The 16,667-nt window shown below is 41.8% G+C and overlaps 1 protein-coding gene across 3 annotated transcripts in view; it reads right to left on the reverse strand.

Annotated features, from left to right (window-relative positions):
- Positions 1-8,155: 8,155 nt before the first annotated feature.
- SLC25A30 (solute carrier family 25 member 30) overlaps positions 8,156-16,667 on the reverse strand; it is a 30,768-nt gene continuing 22,256 nt past the window's right edge. For 2 of the 3 annotated variants that reach the window (XM_032610736.1, XM_032610739.1), the window contains 3 exons: positions 15,913-16,051; positions 14,469-14,549; positions 12,175-13,529 (listed from right to left, as the gene is read on the reverse strand). In XM_032610736.1, the coding sequence (XP_032466627.1) occupies positions 13,488-13,529; positions 14,469-14,549; positions 15,913-16,051 (262 nt within the window). In that variant the 3' untranslated portion in view covers positions 12,175-13,487. Of the gene's footprint in view, positions 8,289-12,174; positions 13,530-14,468; positions 14,550-15,912; positions 16,052-16,667 lie in introns of those variants that run through there. The other variant, XM_032610738.1, reaches the window with a different exon arrangement.

Below are 16,667 nucleotides of genomic sequence, written 5' to 3' on the forward strand. Positions count from 1 at the left end.
GACAGCAGTCAGCACCCTGGCCTAGGGCCTCTTTGGTTTATTCGTTCCACAAGTGATGGCTGGGCTGAATTGTTCCTATCCATGAGGCCGGCCCCAGGGTCAGTGGTCCAGGGTACTCACCAGCCTTTGCCTGTCCACGTGTTGGTGCTGACAACAGTGTTTAACAGCCCGGCCCCGGAGCCCAACCACCCAAGGGTGTACCCTGCTTACCTTCCCCAGGTGAACATGGGCAACTAGAAACTCTGTGCCTCAGTGTCCTGATGTGAAAATGTGCACTGAATAAAATAATAAAAGTACTTGCCCTTTGGATGTGTGGTGAGGATAGCACAAGATGATCTGTGTGAAAGCCCTAGAATGACACAGGGTAGGTGCTCAGTAAGGTATTGGAGAGGAAGAGAGTGGGGAGGAGAAGAGGGAGAGAGTTAGGAGGAGAAACTTTCAAGTAGTTTAGATTTTAATCCCTCTGGAATTCTGCAGGCTGATCTTCCAAAGTCTCTAGGACTTGAGTGCAGCTGTACCTCTGCCTGTGGGGATCTTTAAGAAACATCAAGCACGTTCCAAGGACAACTTCCTCAGCTGCTTTCCAACCAGTTTTCTGTGCCACATCCCAGACGATTGGATCCACTGCCAGCAGCTCCAGGGGTCTATTTCCACCTGGTTCTCAGGTGGGGTGGGGCTCCAGATGGAAGTTCGCTGGATTGAGAAGCCCTGATTCTGATGACACACCACCTTCCCCAGGCCCCATAAGGAATCGTTGTCGTACAGCAGGGACATCCAAAGCGTGTGCCTTGTGTCTGAGCCAACAACAGTTAAGGGGACCCCTTTCTACTCTTCCATGGGGTCAGAGCAGCTAGAAGCAGCTTTGTGGTGATCTTGACAGTCTCCAGCTAAGGTCACAGTGACTTCAGGCTTTATCCCCAGGGAACAAATACCACAAACCAGTGCCTGGCTGTGTTCCCAAATAAGGGCTTTGACCTTTTAAGAAGAGAATTCAGAACTGGCAGAGAATCTAAAGATCATATAATCAAACCTTTCATTCTACGGATGGGCAAACTGAGGCGTACAGAGAGGAGATGACCAGGTGACCAGCCCAAAGTCCTACAGGTGGTTACTGTTAGGACTAGAACTTAGATAACCTGACTTCTGGGGCTGAGGCTCTTTGTACGACCCCAGAGTTCTCCCAAGTTGAGTAATGCACAAAGCCCTTTTAAAAAACTGCAGATCCCCAATGTTGATGTAAATAACTATATTATGTTGCTCAAGTATAAAAAGAAAACTTGACCTAAGCTTTGTATGTTTACATTAAAATGGATTTATAAGTTACATATCACTAGAAGTATAAAACCAATATTCAAATTAACGAGGTGGATGGATGAGACCGTCTTGCTGGAAAACAAAATTGCTGTTGGCAGCACGAAGATGGTGCTGACTGCTACCACACAGCTGCTTTGGGGTTCACGCACTTATGTTACACCGGTAACACGCTCAATCCCCTGACATTCGAATCACCAGGAAGCCTTCACTCAGGCTGTATCTCTAGCATCATTTTGCCTTTAATGGGCTTGTACATACCATTTGCATATAAATCAATCTCTGTTCTTCTTTAATAGCTTAATTAAAATAGTCTAAATACACAAATAAGGAGGGTGGTGGGGTGGAAGGTGAAATCACGTGGCAATCCTAAGACAAGCATGTCGATGATTCAGAAAAAAATATATATATATATATGTTTAAGTATATGAAATGAAAATACATACTTTAAAAACTGTCCACAGGCTCTGGTTTTAGAAATGCCGCACATTATATCCTGCTGCCCTAAAGGCATAGAAAGATAGTGGTGAAACTTCCCTATTACCTTCTGTAAATGTCCCCAGAGCCATAAATTTGCTTCTTAAGACTTCATCTATTAATGTCTTAGCATAGGCTTGTGGGGGACTTCTCTGGTGGTCCAGTGGGTAAGACTCCAAGCTTCCAATGCAGGGGGCCTGGGTTCAATCCCTGGTCAGGGAACTAGATCCCGCATGCACGCCACAACTAAGAAGTCCGCATGCTGCAAGTAAAAGATCCCTCATGCCACAATGAAGATCCCACGTGCCACAACTAAGACCTGGCACAGCCAAACTAAAAAAATAAATAATAAATATTAAAAAAAAAAAAAAAAAAAAAGAATACGCCTGTGGAAAAAATGCCCTAAGGGACAAGAGGCAAGGATGTTCCAGGTCAGGGATGGGAGGAGATGGAGATCGGGATCCCAAGACCTCCTTCCAATGCGTACTTCAAGTCTCACCTCAGTCAGCCCCACTCAATTTTAACTCAGGAGGAAGTTGGTGAATATTATTACTATTATCTTTATTTAATGAGTGAAGAACTGAATCCCAGGAAGGTTTGTGACCTGTTCAGGATAATGGTTAGTAAAGGGCAGACATGTCATCGGAACCAGGATTCCTGACAAGACTTTCTCTTTCTCCTTTACACTAGTATTATGAAAGGGAGTCACATGAAGATGGACATTTAAACCCATTAGTGCTTTTCTGTAATAGGGCATTTTAGCAAGCATGAGCCCCGAGGGTGAGCATTACAGGCTTGAAGGAATGCCTCTAAGAGGAAAAGGCTTGAAGCTTTGGTAGGTTCTGTTCTACTATAAGGCAGGAGTAGTTCAAGCGCCAAAACACTAAATCATAGCATCGATGAGGAGGAAAGATAAAACATCAGGCTTCTCCCATCATGCTCCATTTCACTTCATTGCTTACAATGAAGTCACAAAATGAAATGATTTAAAAGAAAAAATTCTTATGCCACCTGCACGTCTGCAACTCCCTCCTGAATTTTCAGAGCATGTTAATTTGAAATTGCTGAATTTCTTCATGTCCGATCCTCCAACTTATTATCAGAATCACTTCTCTTGGTGTTGGTTTTTATAGTTTCAAGTATTTGAAGATGTTTCCCTTTTCAAATTACTTCCTTGCTTACTTACTGTATCAATTTCTAATTCACACATCAGTGAACTGCATAAATCACTTTAAATCTTGACAATTTATTTAAATAGTACGTTGGGCTCTATTTCATAACAGAAGAATTGCTTCCTTAGATCAGACAAACGGTCCCTCAGCTTAGAATTTAGGATATTTTGAATCAAGGCATATTTTGAAGAAAGGCATAATTACCTGTCAAGATTTCAACCTCAAAAAGCTATGAACTGCATTTTTGCTAGTAAGAAAATGAAAAGAAATGGAATAAAAAGCATTATTACATTACGGTGATAAAAATAAACACTGGCAACATTGGTAAAACATCTTTGGAAACGTCATTAGCTTTATAATATTCATTTTTTTACTCCTTCTTTGGGATTCTTTCAAAAATGATAATCTTAAATATATATATATATATATATATATATATATATATATTTTTTTTTTTTTTTTTTGGTGGTACGAGGGCCTCTCACTGTTTTTTTTTTTTTTGGTGGTACGAGGGCCTCTCACTGTTGTGGCTTCTCCCGCTGCGGAGCACAGGCTCTGGACGCGCAGGCCCAGCGGCCATGACTCACGGGCCCAGCCGCTCCGCGGCATGTGGGATCCTCCCGGACCGGGGCACGAACCCGTGTTCCCTGCATCGGCAGGTGGACTCTCAACCACTGCGCCACCAGGGAAGCCCTTAAATATTTTTTTTAAAAAGCTTCAGACTCTGCAGTTCAGCTTACCCTCCAGAGCTCCCCTCCAGATCAGGTTGAAAGCAGAACTTAACACCACATTCCCGTGCAGCAACCTCTCCATCCCTATCTTGCTTCCTTCCCTCCCTCCCTCCCTTCCTTCCTTCCCACCCTCAATAAATCATGAGCACACACACACACACACACACACAAAATAAATTAACAAAAATTAAAAAGCTTTATGCAGAAAGCTGTTCATCATAGGCTACTAACAAACATTTGTAAGCAATTTACATATAGAACTATGGTAAATTTGCTTGATGGCCTACTAAGACAGTGATTTTAAATTGTTTAAATTTTACTGGTATTTTTGTTTTTATATATTTTTAAATGGCTATGTGTTACTTATAATGATGGCATATATTAATTATTCCTATATATTTTTATGTTGTTGGCATGTGTATAGCATTAGGGATATCAAAACAACCAATTACCCATTTATTCATTAGCTCATCCACTTATCGAAACCTTTGGTGTGTACTTACTAGGTGCCATGTGGTGTGCTGGTCTGAGTGTTCAAAACTAAATAAGAACATTTCGTGCCTTCTAGAAGCTTACAGTCTAGTAAGACAAGCCGACAAATGCTGGAAAGTATATTACGATTTGAGGTGCAGTCCCACTGGAATAAGCATAATTACATATTACAGAAAGCACAGAAGAAAAACATGGAATCCATTCTTGGAAGATCAGGGTAGGTGTCCTAGAGGAAGGGACCTCTAAGCACAGTGTCTGGCATATAGTCAATGCTCAATAAGTGTATTTTGAATGAATTGGCATCTGAAGGAAAATAGGACAAAGAAGGAGAAACCCTTTTAAGCCAGAGGGAAACAGGTGAGCTAAGGCCTAGAACTGAGAATATACCACATTTTTAGGAAGTCAAAAATTTTACAATATGGCTGGAATTTGGAGTTGCAGGTAGAAAGATGATGAGGCAGGAAGCCAAAGAAGTCAGCAGTGACGAGTCCAGGAAACCCCTGGGCGCCATGCTAAGGAGCCTGGCCTCTATACTGAGGAGACTGGGTAGTGAGGACACTGTCAGATTGGCTGCAGAAAGGTCCTTGATAGGGTGACGTGTGTATTGACAGGCCAGACCAGAGGTGTGGACATAGAGTGGAGGCTGTTTCAGCATCTAGAAGGCCTGAACTCAGGAGTGTTAATGGAGATGGTGAAAGGAGGATGAACAGAAGAGCTATTAAGATAAAATCCACAGGGCTTGAGGTTTACTTGAATTGAAATAAAATGCCCAGAGAGGGGTCAGGGTGTCTGACAGCAAATGGAAGTGGTGTGGGATAGACAGACAGCATCAAGCATGAGCCGTTCCTAAAGGCATGAGTACGGGACTCAGGCTCCCATGGCAGGTAGTTCTACTGCATTACTGCCTTGCCCTCAAACCACACCTATGGCATCACTGGGATTTCCCTATGGCCAGCTGACAGAGGAAGAAAAAACTGAGCCTGGTTTATAGATGGTTCTGAACAATATATAGGTACCAACCAGAAGTGGACTGCTGCAGTGTGCCAGCTCCAGTTAGGAGTATCACTGGAAAATAACTGGGAGGGAAAGAAAATCTGACCACTCAGACTTCAAACAGTACCTTTGTACTACACCAGGGCTGGAAGTCTTGAATCTATGACCATGGTCAAGGTGGTGAGTCTCCATTACCCCCCCCAGAGTTACTACATCTACACCCTGCTCTATGCTTTTGGGTGATGGCTCCTTGAATGTGGATTGGATTACTCAGGTCTCTTTTACTTTCTATTTTCCAGTTGGATTATTCAGTGAAAATAGCGGCAGGAAATTGGAGAGGGAGAGAGAACAGGGTATTTTTTCATGCTCTCCCTGTTTCTCTGCTGTGTCACTGGCCATAGCTGTGTCCTTCTATGATCACAGTTCCAGCCCAATGGCCCCTCCTCCACAACTGCAACTTGCACTAGGCTCTGGTGACTTGATTTCCTAGCCTTGCCTCTTAAACAACCAATGTACCAAAGAAGGCACAAGGGAAATTAGAAATTCTTAGAGATAAATGAATGTGAAACACAACTTTACAACTTAAGCAACTAGAAAAAGAAGAACGAACTAAACCCAAAGCTAGCAGAATGAAGGAAATAATAAAGATTAGAGCAGAGACAGATTAAATAGAGAATGGAGAAAATAAATGAAACCAAAACTTGGTTCTTTGAAAAGATTAACGAAATTCACAAACCTTTAGCTAGATGGACTAAGAAACAGAGGACTAAATTACTAAAATCAAAAATGAAAATAGGGGCATTACTACCAATTCTACAGAAATAAAAATTATTATAGGAGACTACTATGAATAATGGTACATCAGCAAATTGGATAATCTAGATGAAATGGACAAATTCCTAGAAACAGAAAACCTACCAAGACTAAGTCAGGAAGAAATAGAAAATCTGAATAGACCTGTTACTAGTAAGGAGATTGAATCAGTAATTTAAAAATCTCCTAACAGGACTTCCCTGGTGGTCCAGGCGTTAAGAGTCCACCTTCCAATGCAGGGTATGTGGGTTCGATCCCTGGTTGGGGAGCTAAGATCCCACATGCCTCAGGAAAACTAAGCCCAAGTGCCACAACTACTGAGCACGTGGGCCACGAGAGAGCCCACACGCTCTGGAGCCCGTGCGCCACAACTAGAGAGAAGCCCACGTGCTGCAACGAGGAGCCCAAGCACCACAACGAAGATCCTGCCTGCCGCAACTAAGACCCGACGCAGCCAAAAAAAAAAAAAGAAATATTAATAAAAAGGAAATGACTAGAGGGATTAATAATAAATTTAAAAAAACAAGTAAAGAACTTGAGTAGACATTTCTGCATAGAAGATATACAAATGGCCAATAAGAACAGCAAAAGATGCTCAACATCACTAATTATTAGGGAAATGCAAATCAGAACTACAACGCGATACCACCTCACATACATTAGGATGGTTACTATCAAATAGCAAACAAGTGTTAGCAAGGATGTAGAGGAAGTGGAACCCTTACGCACCACTGGTGAGAATGTAAACCAGTACAATCGGTGTGGAAAACAGTATGCAGCTCCTCAAAAAATTCAAAATAGAATTACCGTATGACCCAGCAATTCCACTTCTGGGTATATGATCAAAAGGACTGAAAGCAGAGTCTCAAGGAGATATTCATACACTCATATTTATAGCAGCATTATTTACAACAGCTAAAACATGCAAACAGCCCAAGTGTCCACCAACGGATGAATGAATAAGCGAACTGTGGCATAAAGGTATAACAGAATTATTATTCAGCCTTAAATAAAAGGAAATTCTGCGATACGCTAAAACATGGATGAACCCTGAGGACATCCTAGAGACTGAAAGTAGAATGGGAGTTGCCAGGAGCTGGGAGGAGGAGAGAAAACGGGGACTTCTTATTTAATGGATATAGAGTTCAGTCCCACAAGATGAAAAGTTATGGGGATAGATGGTGGTGCACTTAATGTCACAAAACTGTACACTTAAAAATGGTTAAAATGGTAAATTTTTAAATGAATATCTTACCACAATTAAAAACAAATTAATATCAGCCTGAACTGAACACTAGCTGACAGAGATTTTGAGTGTCATGAGAAACTGGGTAAATAAAGCAGTCAGTAGGAAATACTACACGCAGTGCTCTCAACCCAATTCTCAGACTCCTTGGTGACCTTAGATCACATTTATTCCATAAGAATCCCAGAAGTAATGAGCAAATCTTAGTAAGTTGCTTCCATTCAACACGGCAAGTATTTTTGGTATTATCTACTCTGCGCAAATTATTATGCTAAAAAAGCACAAAGCAGTGCAGCAAATTAAAAAAGTGATGAAGGAAGTCCCTGGCGGTCCAGTGGTTAGGACTCTGCACTTCCACTGCAGGGGGCACGGGTTCGATCTCTGGTCGGGGAACTAAGATCCCGCGTGCTGCACAGGCCAAAAAAAAGAGGTTAAATAGTGATGCAATTCAAGATAAAGCAGTTTTTGGATGTTCGTAACCCAGGCATTAACTGTAAGATGCAGACTCCTTTTAAGTCTAGAATCATTGGAACTCTCACACATACATTCAGTGGACAGAGGTAATAGCTTATATTTAGTCAGCTTCTCTTTCCGTAAAGAATTGTGGGGTGGGGGCTTCCCTGGTGGCGCAGTGGTTGGGAGTCCGCCTGCCGAGGCAGGGGACGCGGGTTCGTGCCCCGGTCCGGGAGGATCCCACATGCCGTGGATAGGCTGGGCCCGTGGGCCCGTGGGCCGTGGCCGCTGAACCTGCGCGTCCGGAGCCTGTGGTCCGCGGCGGCAGAGGCCACAGCAGTGAGAGGCCCGCGTACCGAAAAAAAAAAAAAAAGAATTGTGGGGTGTTTCAGAAATATATTTGCAAGATTTTAATTGATGAAGCAAAACCTCTTAAATGAAAATGTAGTTGTCACTCTACCACATGATGCAATGAAAACAAATATAATTTGAAAATCAGTATGTAAGAGGGAGACTAATAATTATATAAAATACTCCAGGAGTTCGGAGGCTAAGTATGTATTCCACATGATACACCACTCTTCTAGAGGTTTCTCCTCACTGTCAAAAAAAAAAAAAAAGTTAAAAAACTTTTTAATTATAGAAGTATTAAGTTCATTGAGGAACTAAAGAAGTAGTTAAAAACTGAAATAAACAGCAAAAGTTTCCCATTTAAACTTTCAGCTCAATTTTATGTTTGACATTTAGTATACTTTCAGAAACACAGTATAGTTAAAATATAAGTAGAATATTATATATACTGCAACTCTCACTTTCCCCCCAATTCCCTTCACTTAGATGTAACTTGGACATCTATATTCCAAGCTAGTCCTTTTTAAGATTTTGTTTTCAACAGCAGAATATCAGTTTTCAAACCAACTAATACAATTATGCATCAAGAAAATATTAATAATTTTATATCCTGTGATGGCAAAATTTTGTGTCAATCTGACCCGGCCACAGTGCCCAGTTGTATGGCAAACACAGATCTAGGTGTTGCCATGAAGGTACTGGTAGCCCTGAATAACATCTACCATCATCTGACTTTAAGATTACACTCCATAATATGCGTGTGCCTCATTCAATCAGTTAAAGATCTTAGGAGGGAAAAACTTATTTCCCAGAGAAGGAATTCTGACTCAAGACTAAAAGAGAGGGAATTCCCTGGCGGTCCAGTTGTCAGAACTTTCACTACCGTGGCCTGGGTTCGCTCCCTGGTTGGGGGGGGCGGTAACTAAAATTCCCACCAGCCATGCAGCACAGCCCAAAAAACAACAAAGACAAACGCCTGCCTGAGTTTCCAGTCTGCTGGCCCAACTGCCCTACAGATTTTAGACTTGCCAGCCTCCACAATCACATAAGTCTACTCCGTAAAGTGAACCATGTGTGGGCACACACACTCAGCCCACTGATCTGGTTTTCCCTGGAGAACCCTAATACACAACCTTTATATCCATTCCCTCCTTACAGAAGTTTATGCTTTTTTTCCCCTAAGAGATGCGTTCATGATACACCAAGAAGTTTGCATCTCAACTTTTTCCTATGTAATAGCATATCATGGACATCTTCCCAGGTCAGCAGGCTGAGACGTAACTCATTCTTCTCATGAGCCATGTGATAAGCCACTGTATAGATTATTATTTCAACATATAGACATAGAGAGTTTCCAGTTTTTTGCTCTTGGTTACATGATTTGCATCAAGCTTTCAATAAACAGATTTATCCATGCCTTTGTCTTATATTGCCATGCTTTGCTGCAGGCTGGAGATACTTGTAAGCTATCAAAACTTTACCATCAGTTTTTCTCAGCTGTCCATTTAAAATTAAATAGCCTGGGACTTCCCTGGGGGAGCAATGGTTAAGAATCTGCCTGCCAACGCAGGGGACATGGGTTCGATCCCTGCTCCGGGAAGATCCCACATGCCGTGGAACAACTAAGCACAGGCCTGTGCACCACAACTACTGAACCTGCGCTCTACAGCCCTTGAGCCACAACTACTGAGCCCACGAGCCACAACTACTGAAGCCCACACACCTAGAGCCCATGCTCCACAACAAGAGAAGCCACCGCAATGAGAAGCCCACGCACCTCAATGAAGAGTAGCCCCGGCTCGCCGCAACTAGAGAAAGCCCATGCGAAGCAGCAAAGACCCAACGTGGCCAAAAAAAAAAAAAAAAAAAAGTAGCCTGGATTTCATGCCTAATGCTTCTAACAGGTGCCCTGATCCAGTGGGACATGAGTTCTCCAGGCATTTAAGACTCCCTCTTTTTGCCAATTCTGTTTTTTCAATAGACCACTGTGTTTAACTCAAATATTAAGACAGGCACCTTGAAAACATTTACAAATAAAAAAAATAATGAACCAGGTTTGCATTTCATTCACTGGCTGTTTTATACCAACCAGAGGTGTCTCTGCCTGGCCCACAGTTAACCAAGGATCCCGGCTCCGCCTCTAGCTAACACCAGACGCTAGAAGAAGGACTGAGGGGTCCTGAAATTTCAAGGCACTGATGGCATACCACTGGTGTTCTGAATCTCCAAGGTGCCTTGCCCAGCAAGCCCACGAACCGAATTCACTGGCCTCTACTGAGGTGCAGTGTTTCATAGACTGGCAGGCCACACAAGTCTCTAGGCAATTAGTAAGATGATCCCAACAACTTCTCTAAGCAGAGAGAAATGTCTGTAGCCACTTTCACGAATGCTATTTCTACTCCAGCCTCCCGGACGCTTTGCCGCTTATCTCTGTTTAAACGTTTCTATTCATCTGAAATAACCACGGAGCATTTTTTACTATTATATATTACTCCAGTTTATTAAATACTGAAACCAGTTTATGCCACATATTCCAACAATGTTTATATAAAGAGCTCAAAATATAAAGGCTTATGAAAACTTTTATAGCCTTTATATAATATACACTATTTCTAGTACATGAATAAATATGGAGAAAAGAAGCCATTTTTTTATATAACAATCAGCCAACATTTAGCATCAATGATTACACAAACCCACAAGCAAACAAAAAAATCCACTTTCATCATTTTGGTTTTCAAAGCTAAAAATCCCTTTGCCACATGTAGCAATACCCAAGGGGATGGATGACTTGTAGTCACGGCCCTGGAAACAAGGGGACCAAGTCTCCCAGTTCTTCAAGTTTCTTTCTTGGTTAGAAGCTTCAACAACTGCATAACTCTTTCAAGAAGCAGAAAAAAAATCAAAACAAGACTCTGTTCTATAAGGTATTTAATAAACCTGCACTGAAGAAATACTGTATTTTCATCTTAAATACATGCTTACTAGGCTTCCCTGATGGTGCAGTGGTTAAGAATCCGCCTGCCAATGCAGGGGACACGGGTTCGAGCCCTGGTCCGGGAAGATCCCACATGCCGCGGAGCAACTAAGCCCATGAGCCACAACTATTGAGCCTGAGCTCTAGAGCCCGCGAGCCACAACTACTGAGCCCGCGTGCCACAACTATTGAAGCCCGCGCACCTAGAGCCCGTGCTCCACAACAAGAGAAGCTGCCGCAATGAAAAGCCCGAGCACTGCAATGAACAGTAGGCCCTGCTCACCACAACTAGAGAAAGCCCACGCACAGCAACGAAGACTCAACACAGCCAAAACTAAATAAATAAAATTAATAAATTTATAAAAAAAAAACAAACACACACTTACCTTTTACAGTGAGGTTTGGCTTTCCTTTCATCCTGGTATGAACATGTACATTTTTGAATAAAGTGATATAATCAATATTGCATGACATTCAATCTTTACATTGTCTTCAAAATGAACTTGCTTCTACTGTTTTAGGAATTGTATGTACACTTAACATGTTTTCTACGTTAAAAAAAAAAAAAAAAGAGTGGCTCATAAAAAGTCATCCTTTAAACTCAAGTAACTCAAAAGTGAAAAAGGCTTTCTATAGAAAGCCCTTACCATATCAATGGAATGTTTTAGTAAGAAGAATAATAATCTGCTCTCTGAAGATATGGTTTAGTACGAGGGGCGAGGCCTGAACGGGCTCAGCTCTCCAGAGTCATGTCCAGAACTGGTCAGGGAGAACTGGGCTTCCATCTGAGCCTTGAAGCAATCAACACCTACCTGCCCTTCCGACCTCCTCCTTTCTTGACTTAGCTCTTACTTTTGGAACTAAAATTCTGCTTCACAAAATCTTTTTCAAAGAAGGCAAGGTCAAGGTGACTGGGAGCAAAACTGCCCAATCCCCAAGAAAAACATGCGTGCCTTCCATTCTGCTTCAAGGGAGGAAGCAGCCCAGGGGCTGGACCCACTGGAAACCTGCATATACTGCAGAGGTGTCTGTCCTGGAGGCCACAGGGAGTATGTATTTAATGTTACTCGCAAAGAGTGGAACCGAAGGTACCCAAGTAAATATTCAATATCGTCCCTTTCCTGGGGCTGTCTTCTAGAAGGGTAAAGATCGTGGGGCTCTGAGAATCACTTTTTATTTTGAAAAGAATAAGATGAAGATGAAAAAGAAGAATGATATCCTGTCTTTAGAAGAAGGAAGACATACCTCTTATCAGACTCCAGATAAACAGGCACACACACAAAAAAATCACCTTTTGAATTTCAAGCAAGTATTTTCATTCCAAACTGATTAGGAAGTCCAAGACAGGACGTATTTTGACAAATGTGACCAGAACTAAAGTAAAACCCGGGAAATCTGGAAAAAAATCAACTCTTTGATTCACTTGCAACATTTTGCTACGGAAAACCTAACGAAACCTTAACCTCTTTCTTGCACAAGGCTTTTAACAAAGGATGTCACTCAGGAGAAGCCCATGATAAAATGACTCTCTTCCATACACACGGACCATTTATTCTGGGATGACGGCTGGATGACAGCATGATGTAAACACACTAATCCTACAAGTCAAGTAGTAGCAGCTACTATCTTCTTCACCTGACCCTCAATATCAATAGATGTTATTATCCCCATTTTACAGATTGGGAAATAGAAACTCTGCTAAAATCACAAAGCAAATTACAAACATTACTTAAGACAGAACCCAAGTAGATTAATAACACCTCCCACCAGCACAGACTTCGCCACCTTCCAAGCCAACCTATCACACCATCATGAGTTTAGATATGAATGCTTTGTAACAATTCCTCACAAAGGTCGAGTGGTCAAAGGCTTAAAAATCACTTATTATAAGTGAAAGGTCCTGCCAAAATTGGAAATTAGAAAGCAGTGCAATATCCCAGGGATCTATATCCTGCACTGTTTATACCTGGGGTATACCAGGTCTCCATGTGTGAATTTCTTCAGCAGACACGAAGCCAAAGCCCCCCCAGGAGTTCAGGAACAATAACACCCTCTTGGAGGCTCTATTCATTCCATGGTTCCAAAGACCTTCTTTCGAAAAGTCTGAGAGTCTCAGCTATGAGCTGAGATGCATCAGGAGTTATTCTCCCCTGAGAGAATCAGTCCACAATTCCTGATCTTCATGCAAGTTTTCTTTAGCAAGAAACATGCATTTCATGTTATCTTTGATGTCGAAGGGCACTTGAATGGTAAGGACTAGTGTCTGGATGTTACAGTCTATGCCATTAAACACCTGGTGCAGAGCGTCCAATGCCAGGACACAGCAATCCGAGCTAACCCAGTCTTCACCTGTTGCTCACACCTCAGAATCTGTGGCGGGCCAAGCAGTGAGAAGCAGTGGGAAAGACAGGAAGCTTTGCTATTTCAGACGTGAGCATTTTCAGCAGGATGTCTCATGCAGTCTTGACTTGTCACAAATCCAATTTCTTCAACTGCTCATATGTCACAAAGAACTGCAGGTATTAGTTAAGGCTGACATTTTATGCCATCTTAACCCTAATGCATCAAAACAGACCCACGAATAGCACACCTCCTAACAAATATTTCTGGGCAGACCACATGCCGTGGACATGATTAAACATGAGGGGCTCCACCCTCAACCACCCCAAGAGATCTCCCCATTAACCTTCCCAAGATCAGCTTGGAAGAGACAGAGCACAACTGAGACACATAAATCCCCTGCATCAGCTCCAAAAGCTTCTAAGATTACGTCTGCACTGCTAGCTTTTCTGAACTTTTGGGAATACGTCACAGAACAGTAAATTCTGTGAGAAAGAGAAAGAGAGCGACCCCGGGGAGCTCTCCTCTAGGGCTGCCGGTAGGCAAGCTTGCCTGGGAGGGAGGTGCAGATAAACAAGGATGGTGCAAACCGACATCCCCTGCTTTATAATTCTGTCCTTTCATTTCTAATAAACTGTCTCTTCCGTCCTGCCTCTCACTTTGGCATAGAGTGAAAAGTGCTAATCAGCCAAATAATTCTGGAGCTAATTCCTGTCTATCCCCTGGCACTCTCTGAAATAAGCATTCTAGAACACGGCTGCCAAGCCACATCCTTCCCAAGGGTGGCTAGGGATTGAAAAAATAAACAAATAAATCCTTGTCTCTCCTCTCTCGGAAATCATAAACACTCTCAGCTCCTAGAGCAGAGTGTAAAGAAAAGTTTTTATTGCTACCATTGCCTTTCAATAACACCACCATGAAACCAAGTTTCACAGTGCCTAGCAGAGACTTTATACCTCCTGAAAAAGAAACTGAATAGTTATTTCTTGAATCAGAGGAACTTAACAGAAGAAGAACCTACTTCTAAATTATAATTAATAACATGACAGTTTATATAAACAACATTGTTCAGCTGTATCTTTTTTCAGATCTACTCCAACAGAAAAGGATACAATAATATTCCAAGGACCAAGTCTCAACCAATTTGGCCAAAACCCTTTATATAGAGCAAAAAACCCTTCATTCTTCCATGTCTGTTATAAGGGAGGGGGAAGAAAAGTTAACGTCCAACTTTCCAATTATGTCAAATATGCATTAATAATTAGTAGCCAGACTGAACTGATATATTTTTCTTAAAAACAAAATTCCATTTGGAAGGACTATCTAAGAAATCATTGCCCACTGCCTCTCTTCTTTCTTTAAAGGTTTCTGCATAGGTGAAGACGAAGGCTCTGTACCAAACTATCCCACACCCAAAGCAAACAGCAGTTGGATGAATAAGAAATGAGATTTAATTCCAACTAGAGTCTTCTGCCTCCTTGCCATGTGGGCTTACAGCAGGTCAGAAATGAAAAAAGGAGGCAATGGCAGTAAAGACATAATTCAGAGTACCACTATTTCATGTTGTTGGATAGATAACATTAAGTATCTTTGCTTCATTAAAGCAATATTTGAAGTCTAGGGATGTGCCAGCATCACGCCTGTAAACAGCAACCACAAACGTGGTCCCTCATCTTTGGCTGCTGGCAACCCAGCAGGGGAGACAGTCACAAACTTTCATCTACGCAGGAACAGTAGGCCCAATTATTTAAACTGAGAATTAAGGTAAGATTCATGTGTTCCTTTGAGAGATGTCTGAATGAAGGATGTTCATTCCAGTTTGACTCAACAGGAAGGTGATACATTCTGGAAGGAGACACAGTTCTACTACAATCACAGGAAATATGACTATTTTCTCACGCTTCACAGCAGAGCAGAGATATAAGAAAAATGAACTTTCATTTCTCAATATTCATTTAGGTTTTGTATTTAAAAAATTAGCCCCTGTGTGGCAAAAACTCTGTACCATCTCAAGACTTTAGAGCATCACTCGTCTTAGTTATATTAGCCCTCAAAATTTAGATACTCCTTTGGTTAAATAAATATAAATACAAATATATATTTGGGGGGCTGTTTCACGGATTGAAGCAATCCACTAGAATGTTGAAGACTAACTTAAATAAATGTGCTTACTTCACCAGTGTCCCTTATTATTATACTAACAAGGTTTTATTATTATGTCTATACTTATTATTATAAATGTATATGATGTTTCTACCTAACATTATTCCAGGCACCGTGCTATTTTGTAGGTATGATCTCAATGATTTTTATAATAATCCTGTGATGTAGGTGCTATTATTTATTGTCCCATTTCACTTGTGAGGAAACCGAGGTGTACAGAGTCTGTACCTTGACCAAAGTCACACGATCACAAATGACAGAATCACAGGTTCGTCAGGCTCTAAACCCTTGTGTTTTTAAATCCTGAAAAGAAACTCTTCAGAAGGCAACATGGAAGCCAATGAGCCACGAAAGGCATTCAACAACAGCGTACAGATGGACGACCCCGCTCACCTGTAACAAGCAATCCAGGGAACCTGTGTAGCCAGGGCATCTGCCATCTCGAAGGACTCTCTGATTCATCATACGTGTTCTCACCACATCAACAGGGTTTGAGGCCAGGGCCCCCGCCAGCCCACATGTGAAGCTTGAGCTATAAAGAAGAGACCATTTGAAAAATAAAAAGTTTAATACCCCTGAGCTGCAGCCCCTACTATCAAGGGCAGGAAACAGCCTGCTCCCAAACTAGGTTAAAGTAACAGGTAACAAGATGGAATATATGAGAATGAGGCCCTTATCTAAAGAGCTGCACAGACTTCTTAAACACCAGCATTGTTTATACTGGCTTATAAATTCCAGCCTCGGCTAAGAATACTTTTGAGGTTCTGGAATGTCAACGAATCATAGAAACAGGAAGGAATGTCCTCCAAGGACGATCTATTTCATCTATCTATTCACCTACAAATAGGCATCAGAGTTTTAGCCATCTCATAACTACATTGCTCTTAGAGCTCAGAGAAGAAGATTTCCTCACTGTAATGTGATGCCCACCAGGACCCTGGGTTCTACTAAACTTTCAGTCACAAGACTACCATAGACCAGCCCTGGTATCAACTAACACAGAGTAGGGTTTCACAACTTCAGCACTACTAACATTTTGGAACAGAGAATTCTTTGTTGTGGATGTCTGTAAGATGTTTAGCAGCTCGCTGGCCTCCACCCAGTAGGTGTCATTAGCACATAAGAATCAGAACAGTCTCCAAAACTGC

The sequence above is a fragment of the Phocoena sinus genome, chromosome 18 (genome assembly GCF_008692025.1).
Source record: "Phocoena sinus isolate mPhoSin1 chromosome 18, mPhoSin1.pri, whole genome shotgun sequence".
NCBI classification, from domain to species: Eukaryota; Metazoa; Chordata; class Mammalia; order Artiodactyla; family Phocoenidae; genus Phocoena; species Phocoena sinus.